General features: G+C 34.2%; 2 protein-coding genes across 2 annotated transcripts in view; one reads left to right on the plus strand and one right to left on the minus strand.

The window, feature by feature from the left end:
- Positions 1-16,277, plus strand: part of LOC149786872 (uncharacterized) — a 91,821-nt gene extending 75,544 nt beyond the window's left edge. Inside the window, exons 18-20 of the mRNA XM_089977381.1 lie at positions 1,686-1,842; positions 4,533-4,673; positions 6,207-16,277. Of these exons, the coding sequence (XP_089833507.1) occupies positions 1,686-1,842; positions 4,533-4,673; positions 6,207-6,629 (721 nt within the window). The 3' untranslated portion in view covers positions 6,630-16,277. The remainder of the gene's footprint in view (positions 1-1,685; positions 1,843-4,532; positions 4,674-6,206) is intronic.
- Positions 16,278-19,533: 3,256 nt separating this feature from the next.
- LOC149786873 (dnaJ homolog subfamily C member 8-like) overlaps positions 19,534-25,461 on the minus strand; it is a 38,794-nt gene continuing 32,866 nt past the window's right edge. The window contains exon 9 of the mRNA XM_089977382.1: positions 19,534-24,242. Within this exon, the coding sequence (XP_089833508.1) occupies positions 24,141-24,242 (102 nt within the window). The 3' untranslated portion in view covers positions 19,534-24,140. The remainder of the gene's footprint in view (positions 24,243-25,461) is intronic.

Raw genomic sequence — 25,461 nt, forward strand, 5'->3', positions numbered from 1 at the left:
TACTGGATATTTAGAGCATGGCAGAAGGTACTCAAGTCTATATGAAAACAAGTTGCACAACAGAAATGCAAGTTCATCTGCTGTCATGAGATTGGATGGTTCACTGACCCTTACGACACATCCAGACTTTGTAACAAAGAACCAGTATGTGTGATATGGATTTTCAATGTAGCTTTAACAATTTTCAGTCATATCTCTACGATGTCTGCAGTGTGGCAGTTTATAGTCATGTCTAGCACTGGAACATCATGCTGCAGACATGTAGCATGATGTCCCACCCAGTCACATCATCCTGACACCAGGCTGACCAGTCCTAATACTAACCTCTTAATGCTGAGTGCTTAGCAAGATAGCGGTTAGTAGCATTTCTTATAAGTCTTTAATATGACTCAGCCAAAGTTCGAACCCATGACCTCCAGCATTTGAGGCAGACACTCTAACCACTAGGCCACTGAAACTAGTCAACATCGATGGGGAGTCAGAGAGTCATCATACACTCCCATCTCGTCAGTGGCCATGCAAGATCCTGTCTGCACCCTCAATCACTACTTGAAGCACATAGAGACAAATCATGCCAAATACAGATGACTCTTTCTCCCAGGGAAGGTGAGAAAGCAGGACCTCACCTCCCAAGCCGAATCTTAATGGCTTAAGTGGGTTATACATTCAGCATGTTCTGACATATCAAAAGATCAGTCGCCTCATGAAATCAGAGTGATCTTGCAAGCCTCACATTAAAATGCAGTGTTTAAATCCAAATCATCATAGAAGCTGTTGGCAGGCATGCAGAGTCAATCTTCTTGAACTTATACCTCAGGGATTCAGCTTCTCTGAGACAAAACCTGAATTTGATGGCTGCAGCCCATATGATCACCAGACCCAATTAAACCAAAACATCCTTTTAGCTTTGCTGGATTCACAAGTAATTTTGATGGTAAGAAGATTTCAATAATCCTTTTTTTAACCTGACAGCAGTCACGATTCACTTGGCCATATGCCATGTTGCTTTAAATAGGAGAGCAAATTATCATTCACATAAAGGATCCAATCTTTCTTCCCTAGAAAGATACAACAGGTGTAGGTAGGATGCTCAGCATTCCTTCCTCCTATTACCTATTCTCCTACGTTAATGTGATCGGGGAATGTATTTGAAGGAAAAAGCAAATTTGTAAGTAATTTATGTTTCTCCAAAACTATTTACCCAATCACATTGCTTAAAACCCCTCCTAACCACCCTGTCATGCAAGCATCCTTGTTGGTATATTGTTCACCTTAAAAACTAGTGACACCTCATGGTGGCAATAGGAGGTAATGGGCAAGAGTTATTGCTTTTTTTCTGTATGAGACAGAAAAGATAATTTTCTTCTTCATAGTATAGCTGGATTTGGGAGGGAACAGGCTTATATCTCTAATGTTAATGTGATCAGTTAATTATTCTCAGAGGAACATAATTTACTTAAAATTATACTTATCTAGTGCCACTCACTATTGTACAGTTGGACTCTAGCTAACATTTAGTACAGTAAGATTGTTACTATAACACTACTTAATTTTACCTGTAATTTTTATCAGTTATAATGCTTTTGATCCAGTAATGCACAAACTGTTAATAAATAGAACTTGTGAGTAATATAGTCTATTTAACATAAAAATTTAGTAAACTTTTTGACTGGCTGTACTTTCAGATGTTCATTTGTCAGTGTTCTATCAGTGATGTTACTTGTCCTGGATGGATTTACAAAAGATCGGTCTGTTAGAGTTCTCTCCCTTCCCTCCTGGAAGCTTTCTCTGGCTACAGCTGCTGTGGTCAGCATTGCACTGAAGATCATCTCTACACAGAGAGTAAGTGAAAATGATAATTGCTGTCAAACAGGTAAATTAATCAATGGTTCTTGTTGCATGCTTAAGTGAGAGCACAATGGGGAGAGACATTTTACGAGTCTGCCACAAGAACTCCCATCTTCATATTGTGTCTTGAAATCCAGTTTGATTTTAATACTGTGTTATATCTCTGGGATTGATATTTAACATGAAAATGAAAATGGTATTTTTTTTAATTGAGAAAAGAGTTTTTGTATGCAAAAAACAAGTCTAAGGAGTGTGTTTGGCATAGACAGTCAAAAAGGGGAGTAATATCTTCGTTAACTCTATTTTATGCATTTCTTAATGTTTCATTAAATTAAGTCATAATTGTTGACCTGCACAACATTATGTGAAAGTGTAAAGTAAATCGTAAGGGAGATATGTAGGGTCTAAACATGAACATAAAATTCTGTCTTTGAAATAACTTGAACTGATTTCCTGGCCTAACTGCACTTCTCCATGTTCTATTTAGTCGAGTTCTATTTGTTATCTATTAAGAGCTAAATAAATTTTTTGGCTTGACATCATTGTCAAAATGACCACATTGCAAATTTATGACTGTCAAAATGATTGCTGTTGAAACAACTGGTAGAAGTGTCATCACCAGATAATTACATCTCTGACATGTTAGCCACTGCATAAACATAAACAGCACATACGTGAATACTCGCCTTGTCGACACATTCATTTGCATATGATAAGGCTGCCACACAATAGTAAATAAGAAGTGGGGATGCTGGCAATCTCTGTGTTATTGATGTCTATGTCTACATTGATGATATCTGTAATGGCATCCAATAAAGGCATTCAGCCACAGGGTCTCAATTTTCTATTCATATCTAGAGTAACGTAACCAGCACAGGATGACATAGTTGGATGCTCATAGGTAATGCCCTAATTACATGTAGAGATGTAGCTTTTGGGGGTGTCCTCAGTTTATTATCTCTCGAAGGGGTGGGGTGGTGGGAAATGGGTTCTGTACATCTGCCACTCCATCATTCAGGTCATCAAGCTGTTCATCACACTTTCATTTGCAGAGCGGAACTCCAGAACCATTCAAGATGCCCCTGTGAAAAACTTGATGAACATATTAGACTAGTGGTCTTTATATGTCGTTTGTTATTCACAATTCTTTGGTTTCATTGTCTTTAATGTTGCATCTGTTTATCCATCCATTTATTACACCTTCATTTCCAGGTCAACATTCCAGTATCATTTGAGATATGCCTATTGAATATGGTGTACTTATCAGACAAGTAATGTAGATATACCTGTTACTATTCACAGATATTCATTTTAAGTACTTGAATCTGCATTTGTTTTTCTGTTCATCCATTTATTCATCATTCACTTTTGTTTTTTCTGTTCATTCATTCATCCATCATTCACTTTTGTTTCTGAAGCATAACTTAAAACCATTCAGGTTATCTCTTTGAAACTTGGTACACATATTAAACTAGCATTTTAGAAGTGGATTTTCACCTGCACAAACAATTACTGTTCCATTGAAACATTCCTATTACCCAGGGAAAGCAGACTTTAAAAGATATTTACCATGGTACTCTAATGATAATAACTAATCATGCAAAATTGGAAATGGAATCTATCGGTGACTACTCAGATTTTAAAGTGTCTTCCCTGATTCCCAGGTCTATTTTACTAGAAGACATCATTCAAATGTAGATCAGAAAATGCAAATTTAAATTCATTCAGACTCTGGATGTATGTATACAGTAGATAACAAATTCATTCAGGCACCAGGTATAAGTATACAATAGACAACAGATTCATTCAGGCTCCAGGTATAAGTATACAATAGATAACATATTCATTCAGGCTCCAGGTATAAGTGTACAATAGACAACAGATTCATTCAGGCTGCAGGTATAAGTATACAATAGATAACATATTCATTCAGGCTCCAGGGATATGTATGCAATAGATAACATATTCATTCAGGCTCCAGGTATAAGTATATAATAGATAACATATTCATTCAGGCTCTTCAGGTATAAGTATATAATAGATAACATATTCATTCAGGCTCCAGGTGTATGCATACAATAGATAACAAATTCATTCAGGCTCCAGGTGTATGTATAAAATATATAACATTCATTCAGGTTCCAGGTATAAGTGCACAATAGTTAACAAATTCATTCAGGCTCCAGGTATAAGTATACAATAGACAACAGATTCATTCAGGCTCCAGGTATAAGTATACAATAGACAACATATTCATTCAGGCTCCAGGGGTATGTATGCAATAGATAACATATTCATTCAGGCTCCAGGTATAAGTATATAATAGATAACATATTCATTCAGGCTCCAGGTATAAGTATATAATAGATAACATATTCATTCAGGCTCTTCAGGTATAAGTATATAATAGGTAACATATTCATTCAGGCTCCAGGTGTATGCATACAGTAGATAACAAATTCATTCAGGCTCCAGGTGTATGTATAAAATATATAACATTCATTCAGGTTCCAGGTATAAGTGCACAATAGATAACAAATTCATTCAGGCTCCAGGTATAAATATACAGTAGATAAAAGATTTGTTCAGGCTCCAGGTGTATGCATACAGTAGATAACAAATTCATTTAGGCTCCATGTATTATATAACAAAGGTTTTTCTTCATCTTATTCTCTTCTCTTTAGGATCTGATAATACCTTTGATAGAAGAAAGGAAGGAAAAAGAGTTACCACGACTACCACTTCTTGGGAACATTACCAGTTTTATCAGTTTCTTTTTGGCCTGTTTATTGTGTCCAGTACAAGGGTATCTCCAAGACATATGGGTAAGTTTAAACATCATGTCAAAAACTGTATAGAGTGAAACCTGTATATAAAGACCACTTACAGGACCACATAGATTTGTCATTTGACGTCAAGTGACTTTTATATAGATGTTGTAGATAATGACAGGATTATGAAAAGGGACTTAAAATATTATATTTTATTAGTAGGTAGCTTTTATATGAAGGTATCTAACAAAGCAGGTTTCATTTCTTTGTTTGAAATCCATAGCTATCTGTAAAAAGATTGAAAAAGGATATCTTTATCACATTCCTTCTGAGAAAATAGACCAATCATGCATCTAATTAATTACCACGAGTAATGCCTTGATGGTGTATAGGTTTTGTTTTCTTTCTTTCTCTCATTCCTTCCTTCATTCCTTCTTTCCTTTTTCTTTCTCCGATAATAAGTAAGATTTCAGTAATAAGGAGGAGTGGGGTTAGGTCTACGATGAGGAGAAAAACATTACAGGAAGACATGTCACTGTAGGTTTTAAAAAATATATTATGAATTTGATAGTATTTTCCTATTTTAGGAGTGTTAAAGAGAAATATTTAAGCCCCCCAAAAATGAAAACTTCATGAGTTTATAATTTTGGTAATTTTTATCTCAAACTATGTCTTGACAATATATGGACAGTATGTGGCAAATATTGTGCTTTTGTTTAGCTCTCAACAGAGGAGCATGCAAAGCACAGTACAGGTAATTACACATGTGCACCTTGAGAAAAAAAATTGCTACACCAAATATCTCATCTATATTTAGGCCAATGCTATATGAGGTCACATGACATCATGTGTTGTACTAAATCTGTTATTGTTTTTTCTGTATTGCTTTCTTCTTTGGGAGCCATCATCCTACAGTGTTTTCTGGTGGAGCATAGTGTCTGTACTGTTGACTCAGACACCATATCACTACTCTGCATGGCTTGATCCAATATTTGTGGCTTCATTGCTGCACCAGACTACAATTTTAATACACAACAGACAGTAATTTTTATGTGAAAACAGTGACCCTTTTGGAATTCATGAAAAGAAATACTGACAAAACATCACCTTTTGCAAAACCATGAAAATTAATTCCCATGAAAATAAATTAATTCAGAATATTGGATTTTTTAAAAAATTTTGATGTAAAAGGTGTTGGAAAGTAATATAAATAAATCAGCGGTACATTGTAGTGCACTTTATAGGCGAATCATTGTTCCACAGAATAATACTTAAATGTCATTATTGTATGGCAGTTAAAATGTGCCATACTTAGTTTCAAACACATGGTTTGAAAATGTTATATAAGTAATATAAATCAGGGGTACATTGTAGTGCGCTTTATAGGCGAATCATTTTTTCATAGAATAATACTTAAATGTCATTATTGTATGGCAATTAAAATGTGCCATACTTAGTTTCAAACACATAGTTTGAAAAAGTTAGTTTTTCCCAGAAAAGTCAAACATTTCAAGCCTCTATTCCGGCTTATACAATTTTTTTTAAAACAATAATAAATGATTTATATGTCTATCATTTGTTTTACAGTGTTGTGCAGCCTCCCTGATATTGCTGTGTCTGCAGAATGACAGACGGCTATTCACCAACCTAAAAGCACAGATGCAGGTTGTTCCTGTCATTATCACCTGCATCTTGATACTCATTATTGCCTCCCTTGTTCGCAGTGACATCTGGAGTGGATCATCATGGATGTTTGCTCGTGCATTTTTCGAAGTTATCTCATTACTGTGCACAATACCTGTACATTTTGTATTCTGGGGAATTCTGTGGAAGTCATCACTGGTTTTACATGAGCAGGTGGTTGTATTTCTATTCCCATTTCATATTGTGTATTTATTGTACGGCAGCTCCTACACCAGTCAGACTCTTGCTGTGTTGGGAATTATATCAGGCGTGTGGATGATTGCAAACAAATTACCATTAATCCCATATAGAAAATCCTTCAGCTGATGTCGTAAATGGACCTGATGGGTAAATGGACATGATGGGTTGTAAAATCCAGAGAAGGATTAGATTATGTTTTGTCCATTGACATGCAACAAGGAGAGCATGAAGATTTCTTGTCAAACTGAGATGGATGAATTGGAAATGCTGCTGGGCAAGTGATTTGTTACAACACTTGCTTTGAGTTCTGTTTAGAATATGAAAGCCATGTTATACAAATACATAGTCACTGAAACAAAAGCTTTTTCCTGAGGAAAATTAAGTTAGCCATGCAAGAAGTATGTAGAAGTTATTTTCACTTACTGTTCACTGTAAATAGTCATTTGACATAGGCTATAAAGGGATGGATAAAACTCAGAATGTCCACTATAATTATTTTAACAATAATTTGATTTTTGTTTCAGCAGTAAATTCAGAATCGATGTTTATAAAATGTCAAAAGTTTTTGTTTCTCAAAACACTTTGACTGCTGTTTGAAAATCTTTATAAAAAAATAAGCACAATCACTGCAACTGTTGTCAGCCAAACTGGAAATGTCTTAATTTCTAAATGTGCCAGACTTGAGCATCTCCAAGCTTTTAGAAAGCTTTGGGATATTGTGTATACTGGTCAAGCATCTATGTGTCTTCTACCCTAATAACCTCATGAACCTGTCAGTAGAATTTCACCAAACTTTATTATTGGACTTTCCATATTGTAAGCCTCGGTAGCTAAATGGTTAGCTTGCTGGACTCCCAACCAAAAGGGTGTGGGTTGAAGCCCTACCATAAGACCATCCTATGATGGCTACTGGGGTGTGTCCTTGGGCAAGGCACTTTACTCCAATTTTCTTAAACACTAAATATACTGTTTGTGTTGCTGTGCCATTAAAAACCAATCAAAACTATATTGTAACCATCAGCAAGGGGGTGGGGCTGTTATTCTTGCTGCCTTCCCTTGGACAGGATCAAATTTTAACTACAGTTATATTGCCTGATAAACATTTTAACAAAACGTTATGTATGCAGTCACAGCAGGTGCCATCTCACCTCTGTCTGCGTGGATTCAAGTCTCGGGCTCGGCCAGTGTGGATACACGAGAAAGCTTGCCAGTAGCTTCTTGTGGGTTGGTAGTTCTTTCTGGGGTTTTCCCGGGTTCTTCCTCCACCATTTATACTGGCTGCCATGTATAGCCTATCTATTGCTGTTAAATCCTACAACAACAAAACCTGTTAGATTATACTCAAACCTGCCAACTCTTACAATTTTGCCATAAGTCTTACGAAAATTACCCCTAAAATACAAACTTACGGCATACTAGCAAAAATTACTGAGGAATGATTGTTGGCAAAAAATCCGGATAATTGGTTCATCCATGTTTTATTTGGATCCGGGTTTCATCTTAGAATTAATGAAATTAGTCAGGGAACCGGACTAACTCTACAGCAGCACTCCAGACACTTTAAACTGCACCTATTTGTTCATGCGAAGCATCTGCATAATCAAACTGTTAATTATAGAATTTTTTAAAATGGCATGCAGAAAGTGATGCATGTTTAAGACAAAAGGGAAAATAAGCTTCTAGAAAAGTGTTAATAATCAACACGGAAGAATAAAAAGGAGTGTTCAGATTGTTGTGAATAAAAGATGGAAAGGACACAGTTACGTTTATTGAACATCACACGCCAATTTGAGCATATCTTGTGGAGTGAGATATGATTACCGTCGTCAGGTGAAATGGAAAAGAATTTCCAAGAATGACGGCAAGTTGAGACATAGCAACGAGCCATTGAGCTGCATAGGGTTTGGAACAAGAGTTTGTGCAACTATACTAGTGGTAAATAAAGTCTATGTGTACTTTACAAACTTTTTCAGTTGAACATAATGTTTATCGTTGATACATCAAACTTTTAATTACATATTCAAGCTTTATAATAGCAGTTATTGATATTTTTGCTACACCTTACTGAAAACTGGTCAATCTTACGGAAAAAATCAACTGCGTTACTGAGACAGACTCGTCAGGGTTGGCAGGTCTGTATACTAGTGGATGGTATGCAGTTGTGCTGACAAATGATGGTATAACCTAAGAAGTTTTCACCACACCTACCTTTTAGCAATAAACTTTTTCTGAGTCTGCAGGCTCTAATTGAATGCTTGTGTAAAGGCAAAAGAAAATTTATAAATTGTAGAAAATGCTACATGAAATGTTAAGATTTTGTTTTGTGCACATCCTAACATTTCAGTGATGAATCATTAGCAATGCTCCTTTTCTACTTTTTGTAGTAAAAATGTATGCTTAATTTCTGAAACATAAAACTAATCTTTTTGGCAATCATTCTTGATTTAGTGTGTCCATTGCTTTCTTTACCTGCTGTTTTGGGATGGCAAGAAATAATTCTCTATTTTAAGGTCTACAAGCTTAGGGACAGTGAAAATAATTCCCGTCAAACTGCCTGAAAACTTGGGTTTGGTGTGGGAGGCAAAGTCAGCCTCAATTTTTGTTTTTAGAATCAGCCGATTAATGATTGTGTTTTCATTTTAGATATATTAAAATCAAAATCTGTGGCCTGTAAATCAAACATTCTTGAGATGAGTGAAATAAATGCTGTTGTATCCAAACAAGAAAATAATTTCGCTGAAACAAGAGTTAGTCAATAGCAATGAAATCAGAGTTTAGCTGTCAGAACAACCAACCAGATCAGCTCATATTATATAAAAGGCATGGGCAACTTCCTCCAGGGATAAATGATTTTTGAAGCTAGACCTTATGATGTAAATTAACAGATAAAACCAGATCCTGTGTCTGATCCAGCACATGGGCCATATTTTTCCCACCCTGATATTCAAGATTGAATTAATTCATGTTCACTCGAAAATAATAACTTTATGGTATAAAATTAGGTTATAATTTTCAGACATTTTTCACACAAAGAACTATGGTTTATTATCATAAAATGGCAACTCTTGATGGTGCTTTTGGCAGTTTATATTGTACTATTCATTTTTCCAAATATATGTTATATTAAATCAGATTACCTTAGCTTTTTGGAACACTGTAACTGGTCTTATCTAATGTGTCAAAACTTTTGGAACAAGAATACATAATATACTCAGAAAAATCTCTGCGTGTCCAAAGACTTGGCATATCGGCATATCCAGAGACAGGGTAATGAGAGCACCTACTGATACAGTGGACCAGGGTGCAGCCATTATGTGTTCAAGGTGCAGCAGTTTCCCCTTTGCAAGCCCTGACATTTCTTCGCCAAATATAGAAATATATCTCTAATGTCATTTGAAGTTATGTAAAATCTGTTACTGTGCCACTTTTTTAGACATGTACTGTTTGTATTTATTGGTAGAAAAAACAATCTGGAATATTTATCTCACATATTATGCTGACCACCCCACTGAAAACAAAATGGTTGTTCCCAATCCATACATTGCTGATATTGCAAGTCAGTAAATTGCTTTGTTATCTTTGTTTTTTCTGGAAACCTTTCAGCATAAAAAAATCCAAACTTGGACATGTAAAAGTACTTGAGCTGTACAAAATTAAGCTGCACATGTAGCATTTTGTCATGGAAAAATTTCTGAGCAAAACCAAAAGCAAAGTAGTTTCATTATCAAATTTCTGGATTACAGTAAAGGTGTTATACAATATGTAAAATGACTGGTTTTAAAAAAAATCATAAACAGTATGGTTGTGTAAGTTGAGTTTTTCTCCACTTGCAAAGAAATGTGAGTTTGATTCTAGACCTGATATATTCAGAATTTGAATGATGTTTGTATCCCAAAAATAAAATACCCTCGGATAGACCAACAATTTTATCTCGGCTTTATTTCTTTTTTTTGTGTGGTCATTCCTATTATTTGAATGATGCTGCCTTTCACTTATGCATCTGAAATTTAGAGTAATATCCAGAAACAATGGATAAACAGGTGTTTTGTTCTGGCTGGGATTAGTACAGAAAATGTGGGGGTTCTGAAGGATTTAATTCAATGAGTGAACAGAAGAGTGATTTTACTTACCATCGTCATGAAAGGTCAGTCTGAATAAATATACTAATTACACCGCTCCCTCGATAACTCGCGCCCGGATAACTTGCGATCCCGCTTATAACACGATGTCCGTCTTGGCTCCCAATTTTTTCCAGAGAAAATGTATCTAAAATATCTTTAAAATATGCTGAACATGAAAAAATTACGATAAGAATTGATAAATTAAACTTTGATACATTGCTCGTTTTATCATCGAAAATGGTGATTAATGCCCGTAAAAATATAATCCATATTTTGAAATTTGCAAGTTCTAAATAAGAATTAATTTCAGAGATCTCGAAAACGCTAATTACACGTATTTGGACGCCAATTTTTGATCTGGAATGCAGAAAATCACTGAGGTGGGAATCCTCCATACGCATGTAATAGGTGCGCGGGAAAATTTAAAGATTTGCCGGTCCTGTTTCAGCCACCTGCTTTGTGGGGAAAATGTGTTGATCAATTTAACTGTGCTGATGTTTATGACAGAATTCAGTGACTGAAAGACTCTTTGATGTACATACATGTTGCTATTTTATAAGAGTACATATTAAAAAAAAATCATGATGCAATAACTAGGCGGCTAGTTCAAAGGCTTTGACTGGCGGCCGGGTGAGAAAATGTACTGATATTTAGTGATTGAATTCAGAGGCAGAAAGACCCAATTTTAAAATACTAGCGAGACCTCTGTTTAAAGATATCATATGTTATGTAAGTTTTTATGATAAATAGTTGTCAGTATACTGTAAATAAACAGTCTGGTGAAATAGCGATCAATGAAAACTTCTGGTAAATGCTAACAGGTGGCAACAGAGAATGAAATAAACACCAGTTAAACGTCTTCCTGTGTGAAAGTCACGTTATAATCCTTTAATTCCATTTCAGTGTAAACATTATAGTCACAACATATTATGTTCATTGAAAACATGAAAAGAGTCAATCGACCATCACAGCGAAACCCGTGAGTACTTCTGTGAGAACCTAATTACATGCCGGCTTTGTTTTGATCAACAACTTGGGGAAGTGTTTGTTGCATTAAAAAATCGATTACAAGAGACCTGGGGTGCTGGATTAAGGTCTTGGAGCTGCCTTTGATGTAAAGCAAAACAGTAACAGAGACTGCAACGATGATAGTGACTTCAAAGGTTTCAGTGAAACTGATGTCATTAATGCCGAGGCTGCTTGGGAGAAATTCGTACAGACACATGGTCCTGAGATGGGCGTTTCTCTTGATGATATGGAGGAGTGGATTTGTGCTGACAATGATTGCCCCACAGCCGAATACATGTCAGATGAAACAATAATTAATTCTATAACGAACAAATTTTCAGCAGAAGACGATTCTAACTGGAGTACCACAAGTGTTGAAAGTGATGCAGATGCAGATGTTGCACCACCTCCCCCCTCTGCACAGGAAGCAATCAAATATTTTGATATTGCCATAAGGTGGCTGGAGACCCAAAATGTTGACTACATAAAGCTCATGCAGTTGAGAAATCTGAGGGATTTTGCTCGACGGGAGAGAAACCAAGGAGTAATAAAATAAAAAAATTAACTGATTTTTTCAAAAAGTGAATTGATATTTGTCAAGCGTGGCACAAACAGCAAGTATTAACTTGTTCTAATTTACGTTGTTTTAAATTTGTAGACCAATTAAATATGTTAGTACTGATTAACCCTTGTTTTTTTGTTTTCCATTTTAGTTCTATCGCATTCAAATCTATCGTTCGATCGACACTGTTTCTCGAAGAGTTGATCTTTTGTATATAAAAAAGCGTCTAATTTGGATCAAACAATAAAACTAGAATGTATCCAATTCAACATAAAAATTAGTGACGTAGTACACAATGTGTTAAGTGGGACACATGTTAAGCAAACGGAAACCACGTAGAATAATGTTTTCGATGATCGCCTCAATATATTGTAATTTATTCTGAAATTAATGTTGCCCTATGAGGAAATAATAAATAAAGTACACCGTTATGAAGAGATATTTATTCACAGTTGATCTCAGCACGATTATAAAGTGAGTATTCAACACTATAATCTGCCTACCTCCCCCCCCCATTTTTCCTTTATGTCGTTGATCACTTTATTGGTTTTGGGCTTATTTTATAGGTCCCTCGATAACTCGCGCCTCACTTATAGTGCGGTCGATGTTTATGGACCCCGATGTGCACGAGTTATCGAGGGAGTGGTGTACTAGTGAGTGGCCTAGTCTGACACTATGTCATCTGAAAGATCCATTATGATATAGTGCCTCATTCAGTTCATCTCCACAACAAGAAATGTGGAGGGAAAAAAAACAAGATCTCAAAACATACAGGACTCATGCCAGATGTCATCATAAGCAGATTATGATATAACAATGCACTTTTAAGATGGTTGGTCAATATGAACAAATAATTTGTTTACGTAACAATATTTAGATTTCAGTGCATTTTATATCAAGTTTGCCACTTCCTTCCATGGTGCCTCTGAATTTCTTCACTCTAAAACCAAGATTATACGTACAAGTTTTAAACAGCCAACAAGCATTATTTTACTAGGAATCATGAGATTAAACCGAATTTGACATGCAGCTTTAAATTTATGAGAGCTCTGAAGAATTCCCTTATCAACATTCTGCATCATAATTTAGTGGAATACTGGATTTGGCTTGCAGGTTTCAGTGGACAAGAGGTCTTAGGAGTTCATTTTTTTGTCAACATTGTATCATTAGCCAAGTTATGGCCCTTATCATCCATCCTTTTAAGTTTTATTTCAGCAACACATCTTTAAGAGAGACATATTATTTTATATTATTTTTTCTGTATTTGGTGTAATGCTTGATATTGGTAGCATATTTGTAAAATTCAGGATTCAACATTTTACATTATTATTTGGTCGAGCTATGGCACCACATTGTTTTATGCTTTTTTTTAACACTGATATTTTTTCTTCAGATTTGTGTAGGCAGCTTTATATTTACAAGATTTCTGAGGAGTTTGTTTATCAACACTTATGTCATCATTTAGTGAAATTATAACACTCCACCTCATCCCCAAATTACGAACACACCCACTTCCATTACTACACAACTCTTTGTTTTTGTTAGTGTAGTTTGCCAATTTATAACTTATTCATTTGATCAAAATGTGGCCTCTGATTATCTGAAAAAGCTTCCTATTTGTCAGCTTTTTTAGTCATCATTTGGTGGAGTTATAGCCCCATATTTTCTAATATGTTTATTATTATTAGATTTTGGTAGGATTTGGTATGCAGCTAAATTTTGGCAAAATTTCATCCGAGTTTTATTTTCAGCATTGTTTTTCATCATTTTGTGGACTTCAAGACCAGATTCCTGGATATCTAATACACCCACTCTTATCCAGAACTCTTAAGTCTGTGAATTTGTGGCCCATTGACAAAATTTGTTCCAAAATCCTACAGGTTTACCATAAATATTAACAAATGTGATCAGGCATAACAAATTAATTTTTTCCATTAGAAATCAGTTTCATTGAGCGAGACAGAGTTCCTAAAGTTCATTGAAATTTTACTTCATAAAGTGAGATGTCACATATATGCAGAAGGTTGGACATTGAAAACTTTATCAGACTGAAGATAAGAAATGCACCACAAAAAACACAATAAATGTATTTATTTTTTGCGGGAGTGCAAGAAGTCTGTATCTTTGTTGTTGGAAGTTGTTAACGGGTAAAAGTAAAATAAGTTTTTATTTTACACCGCAAATAAATGATGGGGATGATATTCACATCATTTGACATGCTTTGCTTGTAAAAATGCCTGCAAATTAAAATAGATGTAACTTTGACAGTTTTTATTATAGTAAGCTTTTGCTTTTTAAAATACAAGTTGTTTTGTAATATTATTTGTTGAATCATGGCTATACAAGACATGAAGAAAAAATTCAAGCACAAAACATGTCCTTACTTTTTTACATTTTTCATTTTCTATCATATATGTATTTTCTGTGTAGTTGTCTCTGTAGTTTGAGAAAAGTACGTGTTCTCCATGAGTTTGTCTTTCAAAGAGTAGAAACAACCTCACAGAAAAAGCATACTTTTCTCAAAGTATAGAAGATACATTCTCTGACAGGTTGTTTCTATACTTTGAGAAAAGTATGCTTTTCTTGACTCTGAGGTTGTTTCTGTACTTTGAGAAAAGTATGCTTTCTCAGAAAAGTTTTAAAAAGCCTTTGTAAAAGTGAGCAAAATGCTGAAATATTAGTTTTTTTATGGTATGGTTTTTAAGTTATAGTGATACAGATGTAATATAAGTGTGGTTTGCTTTGAAAGGAAATTATTAAGATTTCTATTAATTTCATTCAGATTAATTTTTATCAGTATTAAATTGTGCTGTTTTAAAGCACTCATATTTTAGCAAATCCACCCTACATTTGCAGCCTTAATACTTGGTAAATATTTAAGCACTGTAATTTATCATTATGGTACATCAAATAATATTAGGAAAGAGTGCTGGGTTTTATACATCCTTGACCTGCCATGGCTTGTGTCCTTAATTTGAATTTTAACACTTGCAAGAAACTATTAAACCAACTGTAGAATGTGTACAAATATACTTAATTTATTCATCACTGAAAATGTTCATAAACCCTCCAGATCATTTTTGTGAGTTATTGTGTTTCTGAATATGTCAAAGCTGGCATATTTCATGAAGTTCATCCATGGTTCATGCCCTCAACTTGAAGGCCATATGATGTAAGATTGGATTGGGACGATTAGGCCAAGGTCTAGAAATCAGTTGACTGTATTGTCTGTATTATTAATGCATATGAATATTGAATATCTAACTGCAATATAATAATGACCAAAATAAACTGTAGCTTTTATCTGATTTTTTTTTTCTTCACCTAGTTATTTATACACCCAGATTAGAGTGCTTTAATAACTAAGAGAAGTATATGATCATGTCTACCTTTTCTTACATTGCTTGTGGCAATAACAAAGTTCAGATTTTGTACAATAAAGAAAACAATCAGAAGGTCATATAGCATACATCATAATCCTGTGCACAGGCTAAATATAGTATGGTACTATCGTATACACTCTCAGTTCTATTGCAAACAACATAGACCCTGATCTGCATTGCATAATTCACCAGTTGATCATGGTCTGTTATTTTGGGGTTTTCTGTTCTACTGCTACTGATTACTTTTGACAAGCTGCATAGATGCTGATCTGCCATTGCATTATACAATGGCAGATCTGGGTCTGTGTAGTTTGCAGTTTGACTTGACATGTAAGCATATACAGAGAATAAAGCCTTGCAGGTCCGACTCTTTCAAGTTTTGACCTACTGTATCTTTGATGTCCACCCAAAATCTTCTTTGCTGTTATTTCTATCCATCATTTCAAGTAAACTGTAAAATCTTCATCTGCCAATGTATTAAGTGTCTGCAGATCATGGTTGAGATGGTTCTATGGGGGGGGGGGTTCGTGTTGCAAGGGTAAATACAATATTTTGTCAATGTTTTCAGCAAGTCTTCTAAACTTCAGTCCTTTGCAATACATTTTGTATGTAACTTTTTGTTTCACATCACATTGAAACATGTGCAGCATAATTTTAGTTGTATGTCTTGAGATATTAAAGAATCTTTGCAAAATTTAAAGTGTCTTTTTACTTGTGCCCACTATAGGTTTTCCTCAAAAATAGGTTACTTAGAAATACATTCCACTTAGTGACTTTAATTGAAATTTAAATTGAACTTTGTGATGTAAGCATTGCCTTTGGCTGAAATGCAGACTATATAAATGGGTCCATCTCTAAAACATCCCACATTTTCCTCACCATTAGGTCACTGTGATCTGTGTCATCCCTTGAGGACATGTTTGTCTTAGGCGTGACCTCGGCGGGTATGGAGATGCAGCAGTGACTATTACATCATGTTATCACTGTTTCAAATCTAGGTATTTGTTACATCAATTAAATAAGTACAGTTTACCGACTTGAGAAAATTTGCACGAGAGACTTCCCTTTTGGGGCACTACTTTTGGTAGATGAATGGAACTTTATAAGTGGTGCATTTTAACAGAATCTTATCTCCATAAGGTCACAGTGACCTTTATTTTAATATTCTACATCCATGTACTTGTTACATGCTTGGAGTTTCCTTAAAGTGTCCCTTTTATACAGCTTAAAGTTGAACTTGTATATAGATATCTTCTGTATAGTGATATCCTTTTAGTTTTTCACTAGGCAAAGTGTTTTTTTCTCATGAAAATTAACATAACACCATTTCTGATGGTAATGTTGTAGTAATGAGTTAGGAAAATGGTAATTAATTCTTGATCAAATGTAATTATCAGTCTATCATGTCATTAATTTTTGTCTGCAGTCTTTGCTTTGTGTGTGAACTTGTTCATGACCTCAATATCATCATCCAAAACAATTTGCACTCAAGTGAAGCAAAGTGATGGGACACACAAAAAACCAAACCTCAATGATGTAAAAACTACAGAGAAGATATTTGCTTAAAGCAAGTGAATAATGGACATAATTCATCTAGTGGGTGATAATACCTGAATTATTCACCCACAAGATGAAATATGTCTTATTTACTCTTAGCAAGTAAATTTTCTTATTAGTTTATGCTGAAACATATCGGCTAGCAAAATGTATAACAGACTGAAGTAGCAGATTTCTCTCTGTATCCAGTGATATGTCAGCAGTTTACTGTTTCTGTTCTGCTGTTTTCTGAATATTTGCACAGAAAGTATAAGAAGTAACATAATTCTCCTTTCTAATTCAAAGTAAAATAGTACACTAAGAGAAAAAAAATTAATTTGCACCCTGTTGGATTTAAACTCGGTTTGTCTTTAACGGGAAGCAGCCATACTCACTGCTTGACTGCTTAAGTATCTAATAATATCTTACAATTTCTTGGTCTTAATGTTATCCATTTCTATTGACAGCCAATGAAATATCAAGATTATTTCTCTCTGACAATCCAGTAATTCAAAGCCTAGCATAAAATAAAACTTCATACAATGTTGCTATTACTGACATATATCAGCAATAATGGGCCAATTACTGGCCATTTAAATGTAGAAGAAACCCACAACAAAGTACCAAGTCCGAATACAATTTATTTACAATTTGAAAAGTTAACTTTGCTTGCATTTTTATTAGTGCAGAATGCAAAACTATTGTGAAATAATACTATCCATTAGCAGCAAAAAATATAGATTTCCTCCAGACTAAATTCAAAGTTTCCTCTGAATATGAGAATACAAGAAATTTTAACAAATTTGATCAATGTAACAAAGATTTCCTCTGTTAGTTACAGGACACCTAGTATGTTTAGAAATCTAGGCTATGATTACTGTCACATAATAACAATCTACAACTTACAAAACATACTATTCAAAAAATAATTTGTGCAGGTGAAGATGTTCTTGGCAATGTGTAGTTGCACATTATATTTGCCATGAAACAGTGCTGATATAAATTACTTAAAATGTTTTTAAAAAAATAAATGATGCTGTAAGCATTTCATTAATTTCTTAATTTTCTTGATTAAACCAATATGATGTTGCTATATTGGTGTTTGAACAATCTATAGTTAGTAAATAATAATAATACATGCAAAATAATACCTGGACTGTGCTTCTAAATTTTGAGTGAATTTCATGAGGTGAAAGCTCTTCGTAAAAATTTCAGCAACTCCTGCCCTGCCACAATGCTTTCTAGAATCAAGCCATGTGGTTAATAATAGCTGTTTAAAAGCAAGTTTTACTAAAACGACGTGCAGGGATTATGCACACATACCAACCTAGAAATATGTTTATCAGGAATCCAAGCAACAATTTTCAGAATCTTTGAGCTTCTACATCCCTGTACAATTAAAATTAAGTTCAATGTGAATAAATGGGCATATCAATTCCTCCATTTCAAAAACCTTCAATTTCTTCCATATTTTTGCCAAAACAATAAGCAAATCCTTGGATTTTCTTCATGAATTATCTGCATCATTTTTTTTCTTTCTCTTCCATCTCTGCCACCATTTTTCATAAATTAATTGAAAAAAACGACTGGTTTCTTGAAATGCACCTTGTTCTTTATAATGAGAAACTATATTCTAGATACCATTCTATCATAATGGTGCTCAAGTACCTTTGTCTCTACCTGTGTCCACAAAGAAAACTTCTGTTCAAAATTTTATTCTATAAAATTCGATTTTAAACAATTTCATCAATGATTCATAATTTGATTTTGTCATTTAAAATTAATAATTCCTCATTTATGCTTATGTCTAATACAGCAGAGTGTTCGCTGCACTACTTATAAGCAACAAATGTATTAGCTTACTTTTATTATACATGTACCTTAAATAATAAGATAAGGAGATGCTTCAGTGAGAGAAACAATATCACCATAGTTGCATTAAAAGTGGTTTCGCCAGTCACTTTTGAGACTGTAATATTTTTTCATTTAGGAAATAGATCTACCCTATGATAAAATAAATTTTCATATTGCTGTTATTACTCTCTCTCAAGCATGCAGAACTTGGTACAAACTTGATAAAAGACCATATAAATCCACATAAATCATGCAAAATGTCAGTCTTACCAAGACTTGTTCAATTTGATATTCCTTCAATATCACCTACTATAAAAAAATAGCATGCACTCCAATTGATCGAGTTTTAGGGCTAACTGTCCTCTAATATAATAAATTTTTATTCCATTTGTGAAGCATTGCTGTTTTTTTGATGATATGCTCTAATCAAAGTGACAAAATAATCATACACATCCCCAAAAGTTATCCCCTTTCTGAAATATTATTGATTTACATGTGACAAATTACAATAGATAGCAAACTGCCATATTATTATCAGACTATGTCGGTCAATAAAAAGGCAAATATGTTATTTTCATTTATTTAACTTTAATTGTAAAATGATTCATTCTTTCCATTGCAATAACATTCATAAATAGATACAAGTATGGTATTTATCAAATTGTTTACTGTTTTTATACTGCAATAACAAATTTCAATACCCAAAAAACTGAACATTGTTGGGATAAGTCTTTTAATTGCTGCGCTGAACATAAACTGTCTTTTTTTCAAGCAGATTACTGAGAGTTTTATGAAAGACTTATGATGCCATTTGAGAATATCCAAATCAATACACAGTAAAGATTGTTTAAAACATTTAACAGGGGACCGGGACCTTATATTATGCTGGTATTATTAGTCAAAACTCGTATCTAATTGTAATATTTTTAAACAACATTCATTTGTATAAATACATCAGTGTTGCTTCTAGGATTCCCAAATTAACATCAACTTCCCTATCCATTTTCCAAAGATGGGTCAATTAAAAATTCTATGGGTCAAATATTTCCATCTTAATATGGATCACACAGAGAACATATTTCAAGTGACTGCAGCATCCTCGAAACAGGCAAACAAAAGATTATTGTGATTTAGTATATCTAAGCAATTGTTTCGCTTGTATGCCCAACCTGCATTTCAAAAATTATTTATCACTGCCTCTTGGCATTCATGTACATCAAATATGGGCATAATAAAGTGTACAGGTAAGAATGACAGGCAGAAAGGAGTTTAAATGAAAACTTATAGACCTTTTCAATAATCAAAACACAAGAAAACAAAAAGGAGACAGACATTTTGAAAGAACTTAATAAATAACAGATCTGTATGAACTTAAGCCATATCAATAAAGGACAGCACGAAAAAAGCACGATTTTGCCAGGCCAGTAATTACTGCTTAAAATCCATTTCGTTGGCTTTTGTCCATATGGACACCACATTATCAACTGAATTCCTGTACCCATTTTAGGGGTTCTTTATATATTATGAACTTCTGAGAGAGTGATGGATGTAAGGTGAATGTTGGCATACCTATATGCTACTGTGACTGAAATTTCTTTGGATACTGTACTTGTGGAAATTTTACATAATCTAATCACACAGCCAACTAAAATGACTGCTCTCGAGTGTTCTCAAAAAATCGGCCTGAATTAGTCTCTGTGTGTGTGTGTGTGTGTGTGATTTGGATTTTTAACATAGCTTTAACAATTATTCAGTCATATTGCTACGATGTCTGCAGTGTGACAGTTTATAGTGATGTCTAGCACTGGGGCATCATGCCGCAGACATGTAGCATGATGTTCCACCCAGTCACATTATCCTGACACCAGACCGACCAGTCCTAACACTAACCTCTTAATGCTGAGCGCCAAGCGTTGGCAGCTGTTAGTACCATTTTTGTAAGTCTTTGGTATGACTCAGCCAGGGATCGAACCCACGACCTTCCACTTCCGAGGCAGACGCTCTAACCACTAGGCCACCGCAGTGGTCTGAATTAGTCTAAAGTACACTATCTTTAGCAGTTATTAAAATAGGGAAAATGAATTTTGCAAGACCAGACAAAACCTGCTTTGGGATACACAATGAATTTTTTTATATAAATTTACCTCTGAAGTCCAGAAAGTGAAAATGACCAAACAGAGGTAGCAGTATTTGAAAAGTGCACATATGAATTAAGGTCAAGCTGTTTACTGTGTAACCCATATTACACCCATGAATCATGCACCAAAGTAATGGGAATAAAAAGTTCTTTGAATAATACCTAAGATATACAAGGTATTTTTTAAAGTATAACCAGTGAGGACAACCTGGAAAATTCTTTTTCTTTAAATATCTTATCCATTGCAAAATATGAAACTGTAAAGCATCACCCTTATACACTGGTCCTATAGTTTTTGAATCCTACATTAAAAATGGTCATTTTTCATTGTTTCACACACGGGTTATACACCATCCTCATTTCTGACTTTTCTAAAAACAACCATTCCCCAAACTGTTTGATTCGAAGTTATGCTCCAATTTTTGCCATATTGCTGGAACTTGCTGACAATTAGTATTGGGGGGGAACAGGGTATCTTGCAAGACTTTCACTTCTCTGATATTGGAGCTGAAATATATCTCCTTTTTTACACCATTTAGTCAAAAACTAAGGTCTCTTTCTTTTGATTGAAAGAAAATAATTTTTATTGAAATGCAGAATTTGCTCCAATGTCAATTGAGACGCTAGACTTGTGGTGCATTGCTTGATTCAGTTTGGTCCAGACTGTCATGAACAAATGGGATTCCCTCCAACCTGTTCCCCTGAAACAACACTGAACATATCACAATGATAGAACAAATGGGATTCCTTCCAACCTGTTCCCCTGAAACAACACTGTACATATCACAATGATAAAACAAAAGATAACTATTAAGTTTTACCATCCGATGAAAGTGTCAACATCTACATGTACCAGCAGTTGAATTATAAAAATCACTTTTACATAAAAATGTCCTTGTCCAATAGTTTAAAAACTAGCAAATTAGCCCCTTATTTATCTGAATGGAAAGAAATAGTCAATATTCATCTGATTTTTGTTAATCTGAGATTATAATAATCTGGGTACAATGACTGGTAATGAATTATCATCAACTTTGTCATTTCCAGTAGCAGAAACATCATCTGTGTCCTGGTGATAACTAATTTCCCAAACAACATCCTAAACTGTATCAGAGATGTCACAGTGTTACTATTAGAATGAACCACATCCATGAAATCAACATCCTCATTACCAGACCCAAATAGGTGTAATGCATTAAACACAAAGTGAATTTCCATACCATCAATGCGTCCTGTATTATTTGTAACTTTGTGTCCAAAGAGACCTTTTTCTTAATTTTCTGACACAAACATTCAGCTGTTTTCACAACAGTCAGAATTCAAAATGAACTCGAGATCTGATTCAAGCTGTACTAAATTAGTCAACATACAGGTATAGAAATTATTTAGTTCAAACAGTACAAAACAAAAACATTTATTTTCAAGCTTTAATTGCACTGCACCAGCAACAGATGTATGAGCTGTGATTATCATACCTTTGTTACCTGGCTCCTTTGACAGGCCTTTGTCATTTACTCATGACTGACAGATGATTATCCAACAATGTTTTCTGTATGGGGTGTTATGGCCATGTTCGTTTTTTTTATTTTTGGAGAAATGATTAAAATTAACATGGCCTGTGCCCCAGAGTGGATGTATCATTAAAAATTACTGTAATTAGATCCAGAAGAAAAATTCTTAAAAAGTTAATGTTCTAATCTTTATAAAATTTAAAAACTTCTTTTTATCAAAATGTAGTTACTTACCTATAACTGCATTCAGACCATGGGAAAAATTAATGCAAACTGACATTTTCCACCATCAAATATTTAATAAAAAGAAACAATGCTTTTTTTTTATTAAAATAGATGTCAGAAAATATTTCATTCATGAAATTTAAACATATTTTACTCCTGACAACACAATGTTTCTACTTCATTCATGATACATTTTCTGTGATTTACTCAAAATATATCAATATACAGAGAACTCAGATAATGCCATAATTAAACAAAAGTATCCTTACAAATTGTAACTAGTTATCTCTATGTACAATGATAATAAACTGTTCCACAAAAGATACATTAATTTTCTTCACTTTCACAAAGTGAATTTCCATACCATCAATACATCCTGTACAAGAAGCACATGATTTGTTTTTCTTGCAACAATAATGGATCTGTATTTCAAATATGTGGTAAAACAAAAAAATTAAAACTTGACATAGTTATATAAACAATGTCAAAAAATATTCACCATTAACGGTATTCATCCACTCCTGTACAGATAAGTATATTATCTTTACATCACAAGCACCAATATACACTATTGTTGACTCTGCATTTGTCTCAAAATTAAGTAACTGATGCAATGTACAGTTCTGAGTTTTAAAAATACTAATAAAAATTTAACAAAACTGGCACTTCTGGTTAAAAAAAACTAAGTTAGAATTGTCTGCAACTTTAATCATCAATAATTTATCAACAAAACTTTCTATTAGAAAAGTATCAGTTGTAAATCCTATAAAGATACAGTATCTTGACTGTAATATGGAAACATTGCAATCAATTAATTAGAGAGATATTGCATTAACTCTTATTTTTGATGGATAACTATATGTTGTTTACAGATTTGCTAATACTAGACTTTTATACAGTTGGAAATTTACTTTTATACATAATGCATGGTTTATAAAACATACATTTACAACAGCTTAACACACACGCAAACACACACAGACACAAATCAGTAAAACCAGTAGTTATCCTATTCTAACACTTTAGAAAATTTGTGGAAAGATACCTGAACTGTCCTTGTCCACAGCATCACTTTAGAAAGACAACTTTAACATGTCCATTACATCAAATTTTCCGACTGTATATTGTAGATTTATTGGATGAAAAATTGGGACATTCGTCCAATCAGTGTGTTGCATTTGCAGCTGTGGCAGAATTAAACTTATATTTACATACTAGTGCAAATGATGATGATGACAAGAAGTATGACTATGATAAGTTAACTGATATTCTGTAATGATATATAATTTGCCAGCATCAGTTATCTTTTCTCTAGTTTTGGCTTTGGTGGTCGGAATGCTCCTTTGGAGCTCTTGCCCTTTTTCCACTGTCTCCAACTATCAACCCTTTCTGCCCGAGATTCCTTCAAAAAATTAAAAAAACTGTATGCAGCAAAAACAATTAAGTTGGCTTTTATGAAGTCATCATGTACTTTTATTTAAGTCACACATCTATTGAAAGAATGGCAGTGTAAATGATAATTCCATGAAAACCATCATTATTCTACACATATCTAAAATAGAACATTTTTGTTCCTCATTTCTTAAAAAGTCTTGGTCGGAAATATAAAAGTACGCTTTAAATATGGGGAATTTAGGTGGTGATACCTAAGCTTTATTCTGCAGAATTCATGAGTCATTCTTTGCCACAATTTTTTTTAAAGGAGCTGAAACCTGGATAAACACCTGGGCACTCAAAATTTGATACAAACTGTTATATATTAACTGCAGGTACACAAACAAATTCTAATTTGCACCTATTTTCTATTATTTCAAATCTGCAAGAGCATTATCAATTTATTCAAACATTCTGTTGCTGTTAAAAAGGTATCAGTACAAAGAATGGAATATCAGGAATTCATCAATGTTTTATAATCATTTGCGGGCTATTTCCTTACATATCTGAATGAATTGGATACAATACTATACTTTTCAGTTCCATCAACAGTGTTGTCTGATTTATAATTCCAAAATGCAGACTTGTATATGGTACATAGTGGTCTCAACATTTAACACTGATGCCTACATCCAGAAAAACATAACAAGATTAACATTGATGCCTACAACCACAACAACATTCCAAGATTTAACATTGATGCCTACAGCCACAAACATCTCAAGATTTAACACTGATGCCTATAGCCACAAACATCCCAAGATTTAACACTGATGCCTACAGCCACAACATCCCAAGATTTAACACTGATGCATGCTGCTGCAACATCCCCAGATTTAACATTGATGCCCACAGCCACAACATCCCAAGATTTAACACTGATGCATGCCGCTGCAACATCCCCAGATTTAACACTGATGCCTACAGCCATGATGCATACTGCTGCAACATCCCCAGATTTAACACCAATGCATTCTGCTGCAACATCCCCAGATTTAACATTGATGCCTACAGCCACAACATCCCAAGATTTAACACTGATGCATGCCGCTGCAACATCCCCAGATTTAACACTGATGCCTACAGCCATGATGCATACTGCTGCAACATCCCCAGATTTAAGACCAATGCATTCTGCTGCAACATCCCCAGATTTAACACCGATGCCTAGAGCCACAACATCCCAA

This window comes from Sinohyriopsis cumingii, chromosome 12, assembly GCF_028554795.1.
Source record: "Sinohyriopsis cumingii isolate HCF-2022 chromosome 12, ASM2855479v2, whole genome shotgun sequence".
NCBI lineage: Eukaryota > Metazoa > Mollusca > Bivalvia > Unionida > Unionidae > Sinohyriopsis > Sinohyriopsis cumingii.